The following is a 24,716-nucleotide window of genomic DNA, read 5'->3' on the forward strand; positions in this document are numbered from 1 at the left end:
TTTATACATAGTGAACAGCAGTGAATACAGCAAAACTACAAAATGCATTGTATGACATGCATTGGATCAAATATACACTGATATCAAAGTCATTTGTTTCTTTTAATCTAATACCTACCTACAAAATCAGACCAGGAATGTCATATAATTTGGAACTTTTATAGTTCCAGCTTAGGTTAGCTTCAGATCTAATGAGGAAATAGCCAGCTAGAACACTTTTGAGATGTAGCTTCTTTGGCAGTCCTACTTTCAGGAGTATTTTCCTCTAGCAGAAAGGGATCTCAAAGTTTCTCATGACATGGGCCACATCTCAATACAAAGATCATGAATGGAAGGGTAGCTTGTAAAGGACACAAACATGTGAGTCATGTGGCCAGATGGTTACACGAAAAACAAATATTAGGAAAATATTTAAAATTTTTGCGGTAGTTTATTGCAATTTAGTAGCTGAAAATGTGGAGAAGGAAACAGTTCCACGTGACCAATCAGTTATCCATAGAACTCAAGCAATTTCTCTGTGGGCCACCCACCACAGTTTGGAAACATTTGCTCTAGTATAATGTGGGTCAGTTGGTAAAATGGGTTTGTTTGAATCACCTGCATTTTAATACAGCCAAATGCAAGTTCATATATCAAGCAAGAGCAAATGCAGGTCACATTTACAAGATGAGGCAGCATATCCTCAAATGCAGTGCCTCTCTAAAGGACTTAGGCAGGTAACAAGGGGGCATGAGCTCCAAGTGTAATGCAGTAGTTAAGAGGGCAAGCACAACCCTTGGATGTATGAGTAGGAGACTATCAAGGAGGAAGATGGAGATGGTAGGGAGAATATTACTGGAATACTGTACACAGTTCATTCTATTAAGTTTTCACAAGAGAAGGGTAAGACATGACAAATGTCCATGAGCAAGGGATATCTGATAGTAAGATAATTTCTTACTATTCTATTGAAATATATATAAATATATATATATATATATATATATATATATATACACACACATACACACACACATATACAGGGCTAGCCAAGCAGCAGGGAGCCTTGCTTGCCAGCCACGTAGAAGTGAACACTGTGCATGCACAGATTGTGCTGTGCATGCGCTAACTGCGCTGCTAATTTGTTGAGCCCTGTGTGTGTGTGTGTGTATGTGTGCGCGCGCGCGTGTATAAACCCTCTTCCATACATTTGAGTAGAGGAAAAACTTTTTCTATCTTCCCAAACTGCCCAGCAATCTTCAGTCTGACTCACAGAAAAAGTGAACCATAAGATTTGTTCCCTGCATTCCTATTGAATTCTAGATATTAGTGCATATAGTTATTGAAAATGAATTCATGAAAAAAAAGTGTTATGTTTTATTTTGTTGGACTTCTGCTCAAGTGAAGCCTCTGTTCAGATCATAAGTGAACACAAGCTTGGGCCCTGAGGCTGAGCAACAGTTCCATAACACAAAGGTACCACTGGTGTGACTGTCAGGTTTGTTCAGGAAAGATCGCAAACTTGATTACCAGGGATGGCAACAGAACAGGACTTAATTTAAGATGCATTGACAGAAGTGTGTATGGAAACCATGATGAAAATCACAGAGAAGGCAGCAGATCAAGACAAGGCACTTTAACAGGAACCTTTGTCTTCCCGTCTTGGGGATCCACACAAGTGATGCTGCGGGACAGATTGAAGATGCGTTGGTAGAACTTTGCTGGGAAACGCCCACAGCATGAACCAAACTATGTCTAACTCTACAGTATAATTAGAGCTTTATGTTTTACTTTCACTTGGATACATTTTCAAAAGCAACAGGTGACTTAGAAGAACAAACCCCATTTTCCAAAGCTCTGAAGCGAAAATTTAATCCCTCATTGATAATATCTAACCCAAAAAGGGCAACATGTAATATGTACACATCAATCAACACCACACCACACCCGTGGGCATCCATGACAAAGAACATTTTCTGACCCAGCGATATTCCTCTTCGTATTTTTCAGGTACACTTCTAACTTCCATTGATCCCCGCCGTAAAATATGGGCCCATTTTTTTAACTCAATGAAGAAAAAATGGCAAACTTTGAAGTAAATCAGTCAAAAGCCATGACAACTCTGGTTTAAACTTTGTGGTAATGTACTGTACCATTCCCCATGCAACTATAATAGAAACACTAATATATTCATCAGTCACATATTATAATAGTCATATTATAATAGTCATATTAACTGAAACGAGATAATGGAATGTTATTGACTATAGCTATCACATATAAACACAGCTACCATTTTAGACTGGTTCATGCTGTGCCCAGATGAAATGCACAATATTAGTGCAATGGCCTTTTTAATTGTGCCATGTCACAAAAAAACTATCAATTATAGAAATAATTTGAACCATTATGGCTTTTCAGAATATATTTTGAAAGCACGTGTGAGGGTAGGTGCACAAACCAGCTTTTGGGATCTGTGTGAATACCAGCTGCACACCGCTTGTAACTCTTAGGCATTGCTTCTTTCTTCTGGGCTCTATGACTGATATGAGTACAAATTCCATATAGCTATACATAGAAAATTCTATTACGACACTAAAAAGGATACAAGGCAAAAGACACATTGCAACATTACATGCTACAGTATATTAAAGCTTCATTACTACAAGCAAACAGAAACACAACAAGTTGCTCCCAGCAATTAAGTTCTTAATAAGAATGACTACTAAGTGTGCCCTATATGCACACCAGAGATTTAATTGCGCAGAAATTAATACTCTGTAAAATACTTCAATTAGTGTTTTTGGTTTACGGTATGAATCAACTAGGAATACAATGGAAACAAATGGACTCAGCAGCATAAAGTATTTTACTCTGGGAGCAAGCAACTGCACTTGGTACCACACTTTTTCACACTGCTCAACATGCCAGTATCAGCATGCCTTCACCACAAGGTAAATATACTCAAAAGCAAGAAGCCAAGTAGAGGTGCAACAACTGCAGATCCTTGAAGATGCTGTGTTGCAGTAACTTCTCTGCAGTTGGATCATATCGATAATGCCAAACTGACAGGAAGCCACCTCTCCTTTCACACATTGACTCAAAAACACAGTAAAGTGAGACAATAAAGAAAATAAACACAACACACAGAACACACACAATGGAACACATGTGGAAATTAAGGTTGGAGTATGTGATTAAGTAGGAAACCAAAATATGTCTTAACAATGAGGAGTCTCCAAAAGACATCACACACAGTCAGGCTGTGATAAGTTGTTAAAAATAAGGATTTGATAGGCCCCGCCTTGCTTATTTCATTCAAACCAAAAACAAAATGTAATGTAGGCTGAAGATGAGGCCTATAACATGGTTATTAGAGGAATGCACAAAACATGCCAACACAAAAAGAAAAAAAACAAAGCAAAGTCTTTCATTTGAGATGTTTCAATAAATAAGCTCATGTAATAAAATGATTACGAACATACAGCATAAACTACCTATAAGGACTTCACTGGAACAGTACAGTCGCTTTAATATGTACTGTATTACAATTAATCTGGAGCAGCAATGCAAAAAAATCAGGCATTCAGTCACTGGTAACGGGAGGTGAAACTATGAGAGCACAAAGTATTGTACAGTAAAACACATATTTTACAGAAAGACTCTGTGGGACGAGTGGCTATCTCTAAGGTTATGAATATGGAGATAAAATGGCAGCACAAAGACTGGTAGACAGAGGACGTGTCACAATACAAAACAAATTAACAAAAAGAGAAAAAAAAGGATGGTGAACAGCAGAACGAGTTTGATTTCCAAATGTAAAATTGGATATATCTATTGTTCCATGACGAAATAAAATTCTAATGCTTATTTTTATTTTATATTTCCTGCAAAGAAGTTAGTGCATGAGTCACAAGAACCAATAAAAAATAAAATGATTCTATTTTCTCTCCTCTGTGAAATTGGGGGCTCATATATAAATATGCATATATATATATATACACACACACAGAGACACATGAATATATATATATATGTACATATATAGAGAGAAAGATAGACAAAGGTGTTATCTTCCTGAGTTCTTGGCAAGGAATTAGTCCTGAAGTTAGAAGGAGTGAAGGTAGGATTGAGGTTGGAAGGAAAGGTAACGAAGAGGGCATACCGCTTTCGGCTTCTGCAAACGACAAGAAAAAAATTGCAAATCAAACACTTTGATAAGAAATCAACTGACACCAAAACAAAAGCAAAAAAACCCTTTATTTAAAATTCTTCAATGACCAAAACATTAAAAAAGGTTTTTCTGCTGAGAATGAGGACAAATAAATGGAGACACAAAGAGAATATTAACAGAGGAGTAAAACATAGGGTGCACAAGGGAAGAATGTGGCTTTTGTTCTTTCTTATTCTTGGAAGAAGAAAAAAAAAGTGAGGGAATGGAAAAACTCCAAACAACACTGAGGAATCAGGATGAGGATTTTTTTGCGTGTCTTTGCAGTTTGTATTGATGAGGTTGTAGTATATTAAAGATTTTTTTTCTCATGATCTCAAACAAATTCGCCACATGTCTTGTTGGATTATTTTTAGGAGATTATGTGTTTCTGCAACTTTCTTAAGAAACAGTATTCAACTTTAGGGCTGCATCACTGAAGCAACAGTAAATCTAAAAAAGTGTTTCTCAAGCATGTTAGCATCAACTGTATCTAGGATTATTAGCCCAAGAGTAAAATAAATTACTTCAAAAACACTAACAGCTACCTCAAATTCTGATCTGCCACTGGGGCCAGTTAGAGTTCACCATCAGAAAATTCCATTTACTTAAGTGAGATTCTGCATAAGTACAGGGAGCTACATTAGTGGAATTCAAATCAGGATCAAAATTTTAAATCTCTTAAAAACTGAACCTAACTTTAATATAAAAATACTATAAGATACAATATAATTATGCGTTACATTAAACATGTAGAATTTGTAATCAGCATAAACCATGGTTCGTCATTTTTGTTTCAAAAATCATATTTTACATTGACCATGTGTATATGGTTGTAATAAACATACTTGTATTTGCATAAACGATCGGGTTTCTTTTCTTTTTTGTAACTAAAACCTTTTTATAACTTTAAAAATGCTTTTGATTACTCTTCTTGAAATAAAACGAAGTTTAAATTGTAATGTGAACAAATAATTAAAAAGGTAAAAAACAAACCAAAACATGATCTGACATATGTACACACCAAATGACTGCTTAGGGAAATGGGTGTTTATATTATGGCTGAGACTGTGGCTCTAGTGAAGTCAATGGGAGCTTTGCTATTGATTTCAGTGGGGCCAGGATTTCACCATGTGTCTCTTTAAAAATGAGTACAGTAGTGTGACTCATCCTGTAGTTCTTGCACAGGAAAACTAAAATGAGAGAGACTTTTCTGTGCAACTACAGGAACAGGTATATTATTTGCTTATGTAAACAGATAAATAATATATATTATTAAAATAACAGAAATCAGGGACAAAAACTGTTGTCTGGTTAGGTGTTCAGGACCAACATACAAAGAGAGCTTACTCACTTTGTGCAGTGACTGGAGTTCTTTGAGATGTGCAGTCCCATGGGTTCTCCACTGCAGGTGTAACGGCCACTGGGTGGATTTGAACCAGTGGCCTCTGGTGCTTAATGTAGGAGTTTCTACAGCTTGAGCTATATTAGCCAACTATCGCTCAAGCTGTAGAGGCTCCTACACTAAGCTCCAGAGGTCCAACGTTCAAATCCACCTGCTCATCCTGGGTCTCTGAAGCTGGGGATGCCCTTCCTCAGCTAGGGGAAGTATGTAACCCACATACCTAGGCTAGGTCTACACTCATGGGTTCTTCGCAAGAATGGCTGTTCTTGCGCAAGAACCCACAGAGCGTCCACACTGCCCGCCCGCTTTTGCGCAAGAAGATTTACAGAACAGTGTCGGAAGACAGGGTTTCTTGCGCAAGAGCTACGCTCTTTTCTAACAAGTGTAAGTCCTCCTGTGCAAGAGCTCTTGCTCAAGAAGGCAGTGTGGACGCGTGGCAGGGGTTTCTTGTGCAAGAAAGCCCTATGGCTAAAATGGCCATCAGAGCTTTCTTGCAAAAGAGAGCGTCCACACTGCCATGGATGCTCTTGTGCAAAAGCACATGGCAGTTGTGGACATGTTCTTGCACAAGAGTTCTTGCACAAGAACCTTTGCATAAGATGTTCTTGCACAAGAACCTGCCAGTGTAGACATAGCCCTGATGTGCTTCACTGTCCCATGCAGTGGCACTTAGACCACTTACAGTGAGAGATAAGAACAAGGGAGCTCTGCAGCCTAAGCTGAGAGGCCACTGGCTTTACAGCTCAAGTTGTAGCTGGTTCTATACTAAGCTCCAGAGAACCCCAGGTTTAGATCTGTCCATGGCAGTTATCCATGCTCCATTAAGCAGAGATTTTTGTTAGCAGTGCCCTTTTGGCCTGCATCTGAGCCCTGCACATTCTTGTACCCTGAACTGCCCTCATTTCCCTCTCTATTGCAAAGTATCACAGAGCTAGCTCCAAAGCAGAGGGGAAAGAGGGTGGATAGCGGACCACCTACATGGACACAAATCTAGAAAACTCGTGTTACTGCACAAGCAGAGTAAATTCGTCTCCTTCTTCAAGGAGCATTGCCAGTGAGTGCTCTGCTTGAGTTGACTCCCCAGCAGTAAACTTTTAAGGAGTTGGGAGTTTTTTTAACAGAGTCCGTTGGTGAAGTAGGACTTGTATAACCTACTGCTGCATCTGATTTTGCTGTGGGTAGTAAGTAGAAAATGTATGCACCAATGACCATGTTATAGCCTGGCAGTTTTCAGCAACTGAACAACTTTGAGTGGGCTACAAGCATAGATGATGATCAAATACAGCATGCAGTCCCTTGCAGGGAAGTCAGAACATCGGCACAACAATAAGAGGCAACAATTTATCCAGAAATCTCTACAGAAAGTCAATGAGTGGAGACATAGGCACTGTTTCTATTGCATAGGTCGAGGGAGCCTATGAGTCTTCTTGAATGGTCCAGTTCTATCCGAGTGAAAGACCAAAGTTCACTTAACATCTCATGGACAGGAGGTACTCTCTTGGGTAGGCTCACGCAGCATAGGAGGGGAGAGGACAAAACAATGGGTGAATAGTTTGGTCAAAATGTAACTCAGCAGAAGCCTTAGGTAAAACTTTGGATAGGGTCCTAATAATATCTCACCCTTGCTGACCTGTCTTTAGAGGACAAAAATGAGCTTGGCTTGGTCCTTCTTGATTTTGATGAGGATGTTTAACAGTAATTGAGTGGGAGGATATGCATAAAAATGACCTTTTGTCCATGTAATAAGGAAATCATCTCCTAGATATTGGGGATTAAGTCCCTCTCTGCAACAGAATTTCAAGCACTGTGTGTCGACTGTCATGGCAAAAAGGTCAATCTCTGGACATTCTCAAGAAAATATATTCTCTGATGACTCAAGAATCCAACTCCCATTTCTAATTCACGGAGAAATGTCTGCCAAGGTCCTCTGCCATGTTGTTTTGTGCAGATAGCCTATCAGAGAGTTCTCTCAGCTTCTTATTTTCTATGCACCAGATTCAACTTGATCGCTTCAGTTCATAGCGTGGTGGAGTGCACACATGCTGATGAATGGTGTAATACATGCAAGCCATGTTGTCTGTCATAATCTTCATATACTTGTTCTTGAATAGGGGAAGAAAGTGAAGGCAAGCTACTCTGACTGCTCTTCACTGTAACATATTGATGTGCAAGCACTGTTCCTATTAGGATCATTTGCTTTCATCTATGTGATGACCCAAATCCATATCTGATATAAATGATAGGGGAATCCTGATTGAACAGGGTTATTGCACAATCCATGGAAGAAAACTGTTACTAGGTGAGTGACTGAAGGATACAGATACGCATTTGTTTAGACTGTGTATATTGGGTATATAAGCTGTTCTGTGCCTTCACGGCAGACATTAAAGATGCAACCTGTGTCTCAAAAATGCAAACACCTACCTGTCCCAGCAGCTGCAGATATGTTCTAGCTGGGTAACAGCTTCCTTGCTCTAAAGGAACATATCCAAAAACAAACAGCGGTCTGTATCAAGATGATACACTCTGCCTGTTGTCAAACCTAAAAATTCTCCTGTAGAGAGAATTAGCTGTCTAAGAATCAAGATTGATCTCTCAAGATTTATCTGCAGGCCTAGATTTTGGAAGAGCAAAGTTGTTGTTGGAACTGCCATCGAAACCTCTTGATATCCTTTTCCCTCGAGGAGTCAGTTGTTGAGGTAGGGAAAGCCTGTTATTCCTAGATGACAGGTAGGCAGCTACAACCACCATGGTCATTGAGAACAGCCTTGGGGTGCATGACAGGCTGAAAGGTCTGGCCCAATACTGGTAATAATTGTGATTGACTGTGAAATGAAGGTTTTTTTGTGAGAGGGATGAATCACTAAAAAGAAAGAAAATGCAGGACTATGTAGCACTTTAAAGACTAACAAGATGGTTTATTAGATGATGAGCTTTCGTGGGCCAGACCCACTTCCTCAGATCAAATAATGGAAGAAAATAGTCACAACCATATATACCAAAGGATACAATTTAAAAAAAATGAACATACATGAAAAGGACAAATCACTTTTCAGAACAGAAGGGGGATGTGGGGGGGGGGGAAAGGAAGGTGAATGCCAGTGAGTTAATGATATTAGAGGTGGGGAAGGGGAAATGTCTGTGAGTTAATAGTATTAGAGGTGATAATTGGGGAAGCTATCTTTGTAATGTGTAAGATAGCCGGGGTCTTTGTTAATTCCGGTGCGGAGAGTATCGAATTTTAGCATGAATGCCAGTTCAGAGGATTCCCTTTCAAGTGCAGATTTGAATGTCTTCTGAAGTAGAATGCAGGTTAGCAGGTCATTAAGACTGTGTCCTTTCTGGTTGAAATGACAAGCAACTGTTTTTTCTTTGTGATCCTGTCTAATGTCTGTTTTGTGGGCATTGATTCTTTGGCGAAGTGTCTGAGACGTTTGTCCAATGTACATAGCAGACAGACACTTACGGCACATGATAGCATAGATTATATTTCTGGAGGCGCAGGAAGCATCTTGGAAGTTGAGGGTCACAAACCAGTCCCCTAGTTTCAAGGTGGAAATTATGACTGCTAGGGAAACCACCCTGAATTTCAAATGTCTGACATGCTGGTTCAATTGTCTGAGATCTCATATCTGCCTCCAATCCCTGTTTTCTTGGGTATCAGAAAATTTCATGAATGAACCCCTTTCTCTCACATGGTAGTGAAATTTCTTCTATAGCTCCTTGCATGGCAGCAGGGTTGGAAATGCAGAACTTCTAGGGGAACTTGTAGGATGTCAGCAAATGATTTTCATCAGATCCTGGAAGTGCCTAAAGTCATTTGGCTAATGAAGTCAGTTTTAGCATTAGTGCTTTGTCAGGTGATGACAGAAATTTTTGTAAGGCAGACAACCTCCTTGACTGCCCTTGCCTCTTGGTCCTCCAAGATCTCCGTTGATTCAGAGCGGAGAGTACACATGGGTATTACAGTAATGAGGGATTTCAATCACAGTTCTTTGAAATCGCTGGTAACTTGTCCAAGAAATCCAGAGTGCCATATCTTGCCTCTAGGCCCCAGCCTAGAAATTTATTTCTGTAAACCATGCTGTTTTGCCCATGTATAAGCATGGGTACTGAACTAATAAAGATACTATCAATGAAATTAATGTGTGCAGCCATTTATAAGAGTATCATAAAGTCTAAGCACTAAACATATTGTTATCACGTGTTAAGTTTTTGCTTTATTCCTATAAAAAAATGGTTGCCCTAAAACCATCAATCTGATAGATGAGATTAGTTCGGATGGCCTTTTTAGTCAGCAGGAGACAAATGGACCATTGTGGGACAGGACAAAGACTTTGTGAATTACCCCTTCACACTCATGAAGAGGTCTATGTGCAAAAGGCTCATCCCATGTGTTTGGATTCTGGAAAGAGGAAATAAAGATTGTGAACAAGAAAGGTAAACATCTATTTTGTTTTTTGGACTCTGACAGGGCTGGAGCTAAGAAACAGAAGAAGACACAGCCCCTAGGGTGAGCCTGGGTTAGCCCTAAAAGACATCCAGTGCTGACAGATTACTATAACTGTCATCTTTTCAAACCACAGACTGTAGCTCATTTGTGTATTTGTGTTTGCCTGCTTTGACCTGTATTACTTTTCCCTAATTAATACATCATTAATTAGTCAACTATAAGATTGGCTATAAGCATTGACTTTGATTTGAGATCAGAGGCACAAGTTGACTTGAGATAAGCAGCTCTGTCTTTTGGGAGTGGAGGCAACCTAAATCTTTGGTATAGAGCAACCAACTAAGTCTTGCAACTGAGGCATTTCAGTCTGTTTATCAAAAAGCAAATCAGACACCCTAAACTTTTTGTATGTTCTATGCTTTTCATGACCCACTGAAAGCACTAGCATAGTCCTACCATGGAATCACAGTCTGCCCAGGAGTTGGCACTCACAGTCATGAACTATTCCACAAAGTGTGCCACTCAGTCAGGCTAGTGAGGGGAATCAAAAAACAAAGTGAGGGAAGGTATCCAACTTTGTTCATCTGAAATATATTTAGGCAAGGGCTGATATTCTGAAATAAAGTGCAGAACTTGGAACTGAAAGTTCAACGTCTGAGTTGGAATGCTCCTCCACATACTGTATCCAAAGTGGCAATCCTTCTTCATGGACAGAAGAAGTTGGGGAAGAGGTACGTCTCTCAGAAACATGAGCAGTCAGTGACCCAGCAGTCCTCAGTGCTGTGATCTCTAGAAGTCACGTGGAGTGGAGTCTCAGGCTCTTTTGATACCTTAAGTTGTTTTGGATACCAGGATGCCTGTGATACCAGGGCCACAACAGAACTGAACAGTCACTGATGATGATGTTCTAGATGACATTGTCCAAGGCATTGATGTGATTTAAATTATTGCCACTTCATTTACATCAAATGGCCGCCGCGCTGTGCCGATCAGCTGTTTGGTGGCACAGCGGGGCAGTCTGGACGTCGACAAGGGAAGCCTTTGTCAACCGCTCAGGTATGCTTCGTGAAATGAGGTTTACCTGAGCGGTTGACAAAGGCTTCCCTTGTCGACAGCAGCGCATCCAGTCTGTCCCGCTGTGCCACCAAACAGCTGATCAGCACAGCGCGGCGGCCATTTGATGTAAATGAAGCGGCGATTATTTTAATTGCTGCTTCATTTTCCTATGTCTAGTAAACTCATCTACATAGCTCAATCGACAGAGCCATGTAGTCTAGACATACCCTCAGTGACTGTAATCTCAATGATGACAAAGCTCTAACAGCTTGTACAGGGTTGTTCTCTGCAATCAGTCAAAAGTCAGTCTTAAGGCTAGCTCCATTATTAAGAGCCTATATTTAACTTCCCTGTTCTAAGAGGCACCTTTTAAAACCCATGGAAACCAGCACCCCAGATGAAAGAAAATTTGTCAGGGTCCCTCAACAGGGGAAACCAACAAAAATATGTATTTTTTTAAAAAAGAGAAAAACAAACAGGAACAAATGTTCCAACAACTATAGAAGACACTAAACCTACCACCACTAAGAAATATTAATGCTAAAAATACTAATAAAAGAGGAAATAGTTGAACACTAAATTCTCTCGCTGCCTGAAAGCCATTGAGAAGAAACTGCCCATGGTTTGTCTATACCGTTCTATATGGCCTTGGTATAGGGCACAAGGATATGTAGGGTACATGTGTGGGTTAGACAGGCACTGCCACCAAAAATCTCTGATGAAGGGCTTAAGGACACGTGCACATTTGAAATGGAGCTCCCACAAGGACACTTCTACTAGTCTGTGAAGCAAGGGCATCTACTTAAATATGTTTTCCTAAGAACATTTTTTCTTCCGATGGAATGTAAACTATGGAGAACTTTCCAAAGGTTTCACAAAAGAAGGAGGAAAGTTAATTTATACCCCCTCCCTTGGGGATCTCTCGGCCAAGAAGCGTGAGAAGCTGGCTTCAGTCCCATGCGATAGATGGCTTCCCTATTCATATTGAAGAGGAATGACCGATTAAGGCTAAGTAAAGTGCTGAAGACATTAGAAGTGGAGGAAAAAAAGGTCTGATATTTTCACCACAATCAACAGCAACAAAAAATACTGGTGAATAATAAATGCAAGAAACTGACACCCCATGCTTAAAATCAGGTTATTCTGATTGCTGTCTTGCTTTCTCATCTCTCTACTTCAATGCAGGCATGACTCTACAAGTCAATATTCTCATGAAACCCTAAAAAGTGAGAAATGAATGCTTTGAACTATTACATTTCTGATTAGTCTAACATGTTCCAGTTCAGCAATAAACGTAAGCATGTGCTTAACTTTGAGGTCCCATTAAAGTCAATGGGACTTTACCTGGTTTTAAAGCATGGGTTTCATTTTATGTATTACACTCATTGTTTATGTAGTTCTCTTTTTAAGCACATGCTTAAGTGCTTTGCTTAACTGGGGCCAAAGCATATGGTAGAAAAGCAGGACAGTATCAGAATTATGTGATACTGATGTCCAGTATCACATAGACAAGCAGGACTATAAATAACATTACCTGTCACTGGGAAGTGGTTATTCCGAGCTTTCTAATGCAATGTAAATATTCTAGCAATGGTAGTTCACAAGGTAACGAACCCTAAAAGAGTCCCTGGTTCATTAGACCAACAGTATTATTTTGGCAGTAGTTTGATAGAGCAAAAGTTGACCCTTCCACTAGTGGAATTCTCTTCTGTTGTATGTTTATCACACACACTGTGTGCTCTCAGTCTAAAAAATGTTACCTTATCTTCATTAGTATTTTTTCTTTGAATGTCCACTAGCCTCACCTCCTACCAAATTTCTTAACAATGAACTTTTAACTTTGGTGACATTAGGTAATTTATATGTAAGTAGATGCTCTATCATGCTGTGTCACTTTATTTTACTTTTTTGGAGCATCTTATGAATAAGGACCAATATAATTCCCATGGAAGTTGACGGAAAGGCTCCCATTGACCTACATGGGAGATGGGTTGTCCCCTAAATTATTGAAGAAAAACTACAATATCAACACTTATGTCACAAAATGGCAATGGAAGCAATGACAGCAGAGTTGGATACAAATTCTTATTGAGAACCAGTATAAACCAAGAACTTCATATAAATAGTTATCAATAATATTTCTATTGCACTGTCCTTTCTAATCATGAATGAAACTCATCAGACATAAAAACAATAAATTGCTTGCTTTACACCTGCTTATGCAGAATGAGGCAATTCAAAGGAAAGCATCTATTTTAAAAGAAGCCCATGGAATTTGAAAACATTTCAAAATTCTGACTTAAATGAAAGGTCCCATTAATTGGCGATGGTATTGCATAGAGAGAACATCCATCGTCACATACACCATTTCACATATCACTTGTCAGGAGTAAAAAAGGAGAGATATAAAATCTAACATTCACTAGGGCTATACTTTAAATAGCCACATAAGGAGTGGAAACATTCAGACTGTCTTGGATATCCCATGTCTTTTTCACAGATTCTTTTTAATAGCAAATGGGTAAAAATAAAGCCTTTTCCAAAAGATCCCTTATCTCTTATTTCAAGAGGGATAAGGGATCTTTCAGAAAAGGCTTTATTTCAAGAGGGATAAGGGATCTTTCGGAAAAGGCTTTATTTTTCGAAAGATCAGCGTCTAGACTGGCGCTTTTCTCCGGCAAAGCTCCGTGCTGAAAAAAAGCGGCAGCCATATTTATGCTAATGAAGTGGGGGAGATTTAAATCCCCACTTCATTAGCAATTGCGATACGTCTAATTTACATCCCTTTTCCAAAAAAGGGATGTAGTCTAGACGTAGCCTCAGATGTGTGTTTTTTCCATACTCCTGCATGACATACATTTTGTAAATGTAAGTGATAGCGTAGACATGATCCAAAGCTATATAAATCAAACATCATCTCCAACTTCGGTTTAGGTGATCTTCGGTTTACCAAAATGAGAAGATGATAGACTTTTACATATGCCTCCAGTTTTATTACAGAATCTTATAATGCTATAATGGATTTGTATTCAGGATGCTGATAACACATTTCAGCAATATTTAATACAGTGTGCAAGTCCAAAATTACTTTGCTTTCACACTACATTCGTTCCATGATCCCTGAGATGGTAAGGAAACTGTCTAGACTGTTACAAGTATGCTCTAAAAGGGCATGATGCTAAGATGGAGGTATTAATAAAACCAAAATCAACTCTTTTCCTCTCTGCAAATTTTGTGTTATTAGCTATAGAGTGTTTTCCTTTCATTTCTGCATGTAGCGTGAGATTGGCATATTTAAATTTTCTAACTCAACCAAATCCTTCCCCATCTCAATCATGCTATTTACACACACACACACACACACACACACACACACACACACACACACACACACACACACACGATACTTATCTTTATCTATCAGTTTTATCTATACTGTCCAAACCATCTATGTTTATGCTAAAAGTAGCTCTCTCATCCTATTAAAAAACTGTGATGCAGAGAAATGCATGCAGTACATAAAACAGTGTATCTTACCATGAGATTGTTGCTTTCATTCCTGAAAGTCCACTAAAATATGCTAGACCAGAGCAGCTCCGTTCCCTCATGCAGTCAGCCAGGGCACAAAAGATGGAATCCATTTGCTTCACACATACCAACTGTACTAAGTTGTACATTAAGCTATCACCCTTTCTTCCACCTAAGTATTTGATGCAATGTTAATTCAGGTGCAGAGGGGGAGAAAGACAGAGCCTGCCAATATCATGTGAACTGGTGTAAAGTGATGCCATATTAATTATGCTTTGAAATGCTTTCAAAGGGATACAAAGAGTGATGTTCGTTCAGAAAAAAAACCAAATTGTCCATGGTGTATACTGAAAAACTGTCAAATGTTGTAGTCATTTACATACCTGCTTTCCCGTTTTTCTGACTTGTATTCTATGGCTATCATTAAGAGCTTTAGCTTCGCAAACACCAGTCTGCAGAAGAAAATAAGTCAAGATTCAGTGCTTCTTTATGATTTATCATGAATCTAGTATTCGTCAAAACATTTCAGACTTCCACGTTGGGACAAAAAATCCCACGTTTTTCCTTGAGACTTTTTGCTAAAACCTAAAAAAAGTCTCGGCTGGCGGCACATATAGCACTTATCAAGGCTTTTCCATAGTGAAGGTTAACAACAGCCACCCTCATTCATATATTGCTCAAGCAATTATAATGGTGCTGGTGCTGGAAACTTAACTAGTAAAGGGCACAATACTCGAAATAAAACACTTCTTCATTTTTTTTTGTACTGTGAATGTCTAGGAGCAAGTTTTCAAATATGTGTTAGAATTTAGTCATAGGAGCCTGGTTCTTACCACTGCATATTCATTAGATAAAGTCAGTTCCAGTGTTTAAACCCCTAAACACTGAAGAAGCTATTAAAAAGTCAATATTTGTCAATTACCACCACAGTTAGCAAAATTAATTACAATTCCAAATATAGGGGAAAATGTGTAGAAAGGCAAATGCTGACTTTTTAACAAAGCCCACTATAATTATGAAAATCCGTGAACACTACTATTAACTAATACATTTCAAGAAGTTTCAGAAGGGTAGCCGAGTTAGTCTGTAACTGGAAAAACTTAAAAATCAATGAACAGTATAGCAGACTTTAAGGTGCTGCTAGACTATCTGTTGTTTTTTAAATTATTCCAAGAAGTGCTGGCTTTACACTACTGGAATCCCGCTGAGTTGAACACTTGATCAACTATCTTCCTGAAGGCAGACAATTTCAGAATTATGAAATAAAACATATGGAAAACTAACTAAAATTCTTAGCTAGAACGTATTTTCATTTTGTTTTTGTCACTCAAATTTATGTGAACACAAAGTCATATGCCTCCTTATGCTCTTAACATGTGGAATAGGATTCATATCTTTTTCTTGGAGTGTTTCCTTTATGGCTTTTTACAATTTAAATAACTTCTTTTACAATGATGTACTTAGAATCTTGTATAGTAAGCCTATGTCTAGACTACACTGATCTATCGAAAAGGGTACGCAAATTGCGTACCTTATTCCGATAGTTTTTTTCGAAGAGGCTTTTCTGAAATTTGGCCCATTTGGATCTAATTTCAGAAAAGTCTCCTCTTTCATAAGAGCCTTTCTTCCTCACGGAAGGAGGAAGACAGGGCTTCCAAAAGAACGTGTCTGCTCTTCTGCAAAAAAAAAACCCAGAAGAGCAGACGTGTTCTCTGGACGCGACAGTGCTTTTCTGGAATACCTCTGGTAATATAGACATAGACTCAGTGTACTTAGTACACTGTCAGTGTTTCCCACATTTACTGTACATGAATAGCATGCTAAGTACACTAAGTAGACAAGGCACTAAGTACATAATTGTAAAGGAATGGAGCTCTTTAGATGCCCAGAAATCAAACCTCCAAACAGAATGATGTAACATGACGGGAGGCTACTAGACAATCTATTTCAAGGCCAGATTTTCCCATTCACACTGCTTAAGCTGTATCAAGTGAACCACAAGCAGAAATAAATTTGCAGTAGAGATTTTCCCTTATATAGAGAGAATTTCTGATCAGCACAATGCCGGTAGAGGTGGCTCTTCAGCCTTCAGTGTTGGAGTATCCCACTTCTCCCACTGCTAAGGAAGGGAAGGTGTGCACTGAGGTCAAAGAGGATACCGGAGAAGCTATTCATGAGCAAAGCTTTCCAGTACTCTCCACTAGTGTAAATTAAAACTGTGATCTGACCCTTGTGCAGGGTCTCAACTGGATGGTTGAGATTAGCTTCCTGTCCATGGGAAAGCGGCATAGTGTAGTAGCATCAGGATACAATTCATATTTACAGGACTTCGTACTGAAATCAATTTGTATGGCTAAAAGTGTTTTTCTAATCTGTAACAATAAATATTTTGTTATATGTATTTGCTTGCACAATTTACTGTCATGACCATTTCTGGAAACTTAGCCAAAGACGACAAACCCAAAGTATGTTGCTGGCAACAATATAATGTCAAGAACAAAACAAAAAAAACAAAACAAAAAAAAGCCGTTTGCTAGTACATGGCCTTTGTATGACAATTACCTCAACAAAAGGGCTGTAAGAACACGTCAGATCGTTTTCCCTCCCAATAATGATGAGAGGTCCACAATATTTGACAACAACATTATAGGAAGCCTTAATCTCTCTCTTTTTTTTAAGCAAGCATCATCTGTTAACTACAGGGGTTTGAACGCAGATGTTCATGAAGAAAGGCTGTTAAGACGCTGAATCCAACTGTTTCTACTTACCCAGAGGGAATTAAATTATTCTTGCCATTAAATCAACTCTCCTGACTGGTAAGACTAGTCATTGGCATAAATTAGATAGGGAAACCTGCTGCAGAATTTGTACACTGGGGTATTTGTTAAGTATGAGTATGAGTATTTGTACAGATATCGCCTAGTTCTAAGGCACCTAATGCCTTTGTATCTGAGAAATGGAACACAAAGATGAAATCTTTGTGAGCTATTAATATACACAGAGCATTAACATATACACAAAAGGAATCTTATATAGCAAGCTATTAAGTGGAAAAGGCTTATTCTTTTGGTATATCTTTTTTTTCTCAAAGCCATTCACATTTTCTTCAAGCCTAGTTTTGATGAAGAACTAGATCTTATCCTCAGAAAAAATCAGAGCATTTCCCATTTACTTTTATCCAGAAATCCTGCTTCAGTTACCAAAGGTATGCACATTGCAACGTTATGCCATAATAATACATGAATAAAATTCCAACTGCTAAACAGAATACAGCAGTCTCATAAATAAAACATTTTGAAATAAAAACATAAAAATCATGAAATGGGGTCAGACCAAACGTCAATCTATCCCAATATTCTGTCTTTTGACAGTGACCAAAACCAGGTGCACCAGAGGGAATACATGGAACAGGCAGTCTAAGTGACTACTTTTGTCACCTATTCCCAGTTTATGACAAACAGAAGCTAGGGACACCATCCCTGCCCATCCTAGCTAATAGCCATTGATGGACCTACCTCCATGAATTTATCTAGTTCTTTTTTGAGCCCTGTAACAGTCTTGGCATTCACAATATCCTCTGTCAAGGAGTTCCATACATTGACTGTGTGCTGTGTGAAGAAGTTCTTTTTACTTGTTTTAAACCTATTACTTTCATTTGGTGACCCCCTAGTTCTTGTGTTTTGGGAAGGAGTAAATCAGAAACACTGAGTCACAAAGGGAGCCTATGGCTCTCTTTGAGAAACACTGGATAGCTGCTTTTTTAAACACTTTCTCCATACCAGTCATAATTTTATATACCTCTATCATATCCCCCTTAGTTGCTTCTTTAATAAGCAGAAAAGTCTAAGTCTTTTAAATCTCTCTTCATATGGCACCACTTCCAAAACCCCTAATCATTGTTTTCACCTTTTTCTAAACTTTTTCTAATGCCAAGATATCTTTTTTGAGATCAGGCAACCACATCTGCACATAGTATTCAAGATGTGGGTGTATCGTGGATTTATATAGAGGCAATAAGCTAGTCACTGTCTTTTTCTCTATCCCTTTCTTAATGATTCCCCATATTGTTTGGTTTTTTTTGACTGCCACTGCATATCGAGTGGATGTTTCCAGAGAACTATACATAATGATGCCAAAATATCTCTCAAGTGGTAACTTCTAATTTAGTTCCCATTGTTCATAGGTTTGGTTCATCACATTATCACAAATTCATTCCCAAACATGCATTAAATCTAAATGGGAAAAAGTGTTTAAACTGAGAATAATAAATGGCAAAACAGAAATTTCCAAGTATCCCGACGGGGGAAAGATAAAAAAATCCCAAGCAAGGGACATACCATGAAGTGAAACAATCAAGAAATATGTAAGCCTCTGCGTATTGACCTGCAGTCATACAAAATTCAGAAGATCTGATTCTCATGCAATTTAAAGTGGGGTGTATCAGTATTAATGCAACTGTAGTTACTAGAGTTACACCAAAGTAAATGAGGGGTGAACGAGAGGGGAGCTCAGTATAATCTGTTACACCGGTCTTAATGGGGCATTAGCAGTTCCATGTCAAAATTAGAATTTTATCTACAGTCTCAACTCTGCCATATTTTCAGAGTATGTCTTCTGTCTTAACCCCTTCTGACCAATAAAATGAAACACGATTAGCATTTCTATTTTGCAAGCAATCAATGGCTGACTGAAAAAATACCCATTGTCACATTCAGTGCATGGAAAATGTTGTTCGTGTTCAAGCCAAAGCGGGGAATGATGCGACTTTTGATTTCCACAGCCTGAATCCAATAGATGATGTGGAGATAAATTATTTAAAATTGGTCCAAATATTTTTTGGGGAACAAAGTTGAATAAGTTCACATGGCAATATTTTTGAAAAGAATTTAGCAGTTCAGTTAATCCTTCCCCTGATGTCTTGGGGGGAGACAATACAGAAATTCTCATTCCTTTCATGGCTTCATTGCTAAAACTCATGATAATGCCAATTAGTTTCATCCCTGCAGGCTCACTTTTGAGAAATACCTAGTAGATGCCACTGCCTTTCACTCTTAAGAGTCTGCTGACTCGGGGATGTATACAACCCCGTCGAGTTCTAATCATGTGATGGAACCAGAAAACAGCTCTCAGCACTATGATATGCAGTGACTGAGAAGGAAAGTTTACAAGGGAACGATTTATGAGTTTCTAAGGGATTTGCTTGAACTTTTATACCCATCAGGCCCTGTTCTTGACATAGCTAGTGTCTGACAGGGGAAAGAGTCGTTTTGCTGTTAGTTTTAGTGACAGAAGCAAGATGCCCACAATCTGTGAGCCTAGTGCAAAATCCAAAAAAATCAATGAACGTCTTTGCATTGGCTACAACTAAAACCATTATAAAACCATTTTACGATAATTGTGGTATGTCATCTATTAAACCTGAAAAAGCCAGAGAACTAGCTCTTCAAATGATGCAGAGCAAAAAGGGCTAGTGGCCCATAAGTGACGCCACTGAAAGATATTAAAGGTTAACAGGGGATTGGTCATGGTGAAAAGAAAAGCGTGTGGCTGTAGTAGGGTTTTGCACACCCAAATGTAAATCTGAACCAATTTCATTAATGCTGCAAAAATGTGGGAAGAAATTCACCTTTGCAAAGCAATCCAAATCTCAGACCAGAATCAAAGAGGTTCCTCAAATCACTGTAAATACCTATTTTGAATAGTTTTGAATAGTCCACGGTAGCTGGCAAGGGCATGAGTAGGGAAGTAGAGACATTTGCTGCCAGCAGTAATAAATCTGAGAAAAAGTTGTTATTTGGTGGGTAGCAAGAATGACTGAACAGTAAACAGATTTAGTGTCTCATCTGTCAGTGCTTTTAATCAGGGGATGTAAAAAAATGACACTGTCAGGTTTCATTTTCATATTTTCATATTCATTTTCATACTCATATTCATTAAGTTGTCATGGGATAAGAGGGAAGGATAAATGGTTAAAAGACAGGAAACAAAGGGTAGAAATAAATGGTCAGTTTTCAGAGTGGAGAGTGTGTGGTCGCTCAAGGATCTGTCCTGGGACCAATCCTATTCAACTTATTTATAAATGATCTGGAGAAAGGGGCAAACAGCGAGGTGGCAAAATTTGCAGATGATACTAATCTGCTCAAGAAAATTAAGACCAAAGCAGACTGTGAAGAGCTTCAAAAAGATCTCACCGAACTAAGTGATAGGGCAACAAAATGGCAAATGAAATATAATGTTGATAAATGTAAAGTAATGCACATTGGAAAAAATAATCCCAACTACCCATACAATATGATGGGGACTAATTTCTCTGAAAACATCCACTCCATGTGCAGCGGCAGTCAAAAAAGCAAATAGAATGTTAGGACTCATTAAAAAGGGATAGAGAATAAAACAGAGAACATCTTATTGCCTCTATATAAAACCATGGTACACCCACATCTTGAATACTGTATACAGATGTGGTCTCTTCAACTCAAAAAAGATATACTGGCACTGGAAAAGATTCAGAAAAGGGCAACAAAAATAATTAGGGCTTTGGAACAGGTCCCATATGAAGTGAGATTAAAAACTTAACTTTTCTTTATCCAATTTTTCCATACCAGTCATGATTATATAGACCTCTATTATATCCCCCCTTCGTTTCCTCTTTTCTAAGCTAAAAAGTCCATATACTTATTCCCACAATATAAGAACTAGGGGTCACCAAATGAAAGTAATAGGTAGAAGATTTAAAACAAACAAAATGAAGTTTTTCTTCACTCAGTGCACAGACAACCTGTGGAACTCCTTGCCAGAGGAGGTGGTGAAGACTAGGACTTTAACAGGATTCAAAAAAGAGCTAGATAGATTCATGGAGGTTAGGTCGATTAATGACTATTAGCCAGAATGGAGAGGATTGGTGTCCCTAGCCTCTGTTTGTCTGTAAATGGGTGACAGGAGAGGGAATCACATGAGAATTACCTGTTGTGTTCCTTCCCTTTGGGGCATCTGGTATTGGCCGCCGCGTGATGACAGGATACTAGACTTGATAGACCTTTGGTCTGACCGAGTATGGCCATTCTTATGTTCTCTCCATAATTTCCTGTTCGAATATCTCAGTTTACAAGTCAAAAGACTTTTTTTTATCCAACAGCTCTGTAATGGTCATCAAACTGCATTAATTTGGCTTCATTTGCACCATCAGCAACAGTGCAGTCCAAATTTATCTGACAGATTTCTAGTGCACAAGAGAGAATAAAATCCAACTCACTCTTCCAGCTACTGGTGAAATTGTGTGTGGTTTCACCTGCAAAAATCAGTTAAAATGTGGTGGTAGGTTTGAAAGAGTTTCTTTTTTGGTGTGTGTGTGGGCACAAGGGAAGGACTGAGTTCTTAGAAGCTGAAAAGGAAATTAAAAGGAGGGCAGGGGGCTAATCTATGCAAACTGAAATTGCAGAAAAACATTTGCACTGAGTTTCACACAGCTTTAACGAGTGGAGAAAGTATCGGAAATGCTGGTGTTTGAAGGGCAATTTCTGTGTATAGGCTTCAATTTAGTGTGAGAACTGAGAGCTCACAGGACCCTCATGACAAACAAGAAGAGAAGATGCATTAAGAGATCTACTGAAGAGCAAAATATTACTACAGATTTGGGGTTGTCCCTCGACTGAATAAAACGTAAACAGTCACATCTGGCCACAATCTTTTAGCAGATAAAGCACCCCAAGGACTTAGGAATACCCTCTCTTTCTGACTTAGAGGAGCGGTTTACCGTAGTGGAAAAAGCTGTGATATTTCTAACACATTTAATGTCCTATCTCCATAGAAACTAAGGCTACTTCCACATTCTTTTGCTTCCAGTTGCCCGAACTGAGTGGCAGCCCATTTATCAAAAAGCACTTCTCTTGCTACCTACTGACCCTCACTGCCTGGACAGTTGGGACGGTTTTGCAGTTACAAACGCACAGGGTGCTGTTTATTTTTCATCAGGAAGTGTATTTATTGCCTCTATCATCATACTACCCTGCCACAGGCTTATAGAAAAGAGAGGCTTCTCTGCAGCCCTCATTCTCTAGCCCAGGTTCATCCTTTGAGCTCCTCTGGAGCTGCCCCTGGCTTCCAAATGTCCTCCTCCTATTGCCTCCCCCATTACCTTGTTAGTCCTGTGATTGTTACCCAGATGCTCACAATCCCCCACCAGAAAGGGTGTAACTACCCTCAACTAGGCCTGCAGTGATCAGGATGCTGCTGATGGCACCCCGTCACTCCATTCACCAACCAGTTACGTTTCTGCTTTGCTGAAAACCCCCCCAGGCTAATAATCAACAGCAAGAGCCTACAGGAACACACATTACATCCCTCTTCCGTGTTTCAAAATGCCAGTGGCTTCATGAATGCTGAAGATCCCTGCATGATGAGAAAAATTGCTCAGTGTCTCTGCATTTTGCAGGCAGCTGATTGGACACTCTGGGGGTATGTATACACCGCATGGCTATTTCGGAATCCCAAAGAGATTCTACATAAGCCACCTGTTATTTCAAAATATTTTTCAAAATAGCAGATGCACTATTTTGCCATCCCGATAAACCTCATTGCATGAGGGAGTAGAGATGGCTTGAAATAGCGTGTTATTTTGAAATTAGATACACAATTTGCATAGCACAAATTGTGTCCCTTATTCGAGTTTAGGGTGCTGTGTAGATGCACCCTGAGTGTCCACTGATTCTTTTTTGCCTTTTCACAAGCTAGCTTGAAACACATTTTGGCATCCAATGCGTCATCTGCAATTGGAAGCCACTTCTTACTGTAATGGAAATACTTATGTGCCAAGCTCAGTGATGTACAACACTACACTCGAATTACCACTGTGCTTTAATTAACCTGAATTGAACAATGTTATCATTATACTGCTGGTGCATTTAGTTACATCTTTTTTTCTTCAAGTTCAACTAGAAAACACAGATAATTAAACCTCTGGATAATCAAATGCCTGAGGAGAGCTCTAATGTTCTGGGATGTTCCTAAACCTCATCAAATGGCCCTTCTTTATTGATTGTTCTACCTCAGCTATATCAGTGGGTTAAATGAATGATAACTCCATGCTGAATACACTCTCCGCCACCTTTTTTCTAGGAAACGTATGGAAACTTGACCGGATTTGAGAAAGAATTTTGCTTGGATATTTTCTCCTCATAAAAGCAGCTTAGTTCATGTGGTCAGAGTATTGTAGACTTTGCTTAACACCATGCAGAATGGTATCTTTTGTGATTTTTTTTTTTTTTTTGGCTTAGTGCATTTGACGTAGAGGGAGACATTTTTTAATACAATTTTCAGTTCAAACCAGCGCTGTCTGCTAATAAATCAATCACAGGCCCTGGAAGCTAAGGGCTGCAAAGGGAACACCTTCCTCACACAAATCCCCATGGACGTGTGGTCTGGCTTCATTTAAATCTACATAAGCTCCGAAATAATTTATGGCCAAAGTTCTATCACTTGCAAGAATGGAGGCGACAGTAGATTTATGTCTCAGAGTCATCATGGTCTATTGGCCATGGCCAGGCTGGGACTCAGATACCCGGAGGATCTGTTCGTGGGTTTGATGCTGATTTGTTACATAACCTTGAGCCAATCACTTCACCTCTCTGTTGACTCTCTCCCCTCCTACCCTGTCTGTCTCATCTAGTTAGACTGTAAACTCTTCAGGGCAAGGGCTACGTGTTTATACAGTGCCCAACACTTTTTGGTGTGAGTCTAATAATAAACAACAACAACAACAACAGAAATCTGATGGCCAAGACTCTTCTGGAAGCATTTGGGGTGTTTGTGTCTATCATTGTTGCTTTGTGCACTTTCACTTCCTTCTGACAGAGCACTTCCTGGACAGATGAAAGGCCACTCAGTCCTCTATAGGAATAAGACTTATAACTGCCCTGTGGACTATGCAGGACTATTCAGTCCATGCCCAACACGTTCTCCTCTCATTGTCAGATGGATCTATTTTTCCTGGCAGAAGTTATGTTTGTTCAAAGCATTTTTCAGGCAGTTCTATGATGTGTTAAATGACTCTCTCCCTACAGTATATATAACTCCTTTACATCTGCCCAGAT

At 39.1% G+C, this 24,716-nt stretch overlaps 1 protein-coding gene across 20 annotated transcripts in view; it reads right to left on the reverse strand.

The window, feature by feature from the left end:
• KCNMA1 (potassium calcium-activated channel subfamily M alpha 1) overlaps window positions 1-24,716 on the reverse strand; it is a 755,813-nt gene that overhangs the window by 145,995 nt on the left and 585,102 nt on the right. For 10 of the 20 annotated variants that reach the window (XM_075934712.2, XM_075934716.2, XM_075934715.2 and 7 more), the window contains 2 exons: window positions 15,012-15,080; window positions 4,145-4,156 (listed from right to left, as the gene is read on the reverse strand). In XM_075934712.2, coding sequence (XP_075790827.1) covers window positions 4,145-4,156; window positions 15,012-15,080 — 81 coding nt within the window. The remainder of the gene's footprint in view (window positions 1-4,144; window positions 4,157-15,011; window positions 15,081-24,716) is intronic. The other 10 variants (XM_075934725.2, XM_014569149.4, XM_014569142.4 and 7 more) reach the window with 1 other exon arrangement.

This window comes from Pelodiscus sinensis, chromosome 8 (assembly GCF_052426305.1).
Source record: "Pelodiscus sinensis isolate ZL-2025 chromosome 8, ASM5242630v1, whole genome shotgun sequence".
In the NCBI taxonomy this organism is placed as follows: domain Eukaryota; kingdom Metazoa; phylum Chordata; order Testudines; family Trionychidae; genus Pelodiscus; species Pelodiscus sinensis.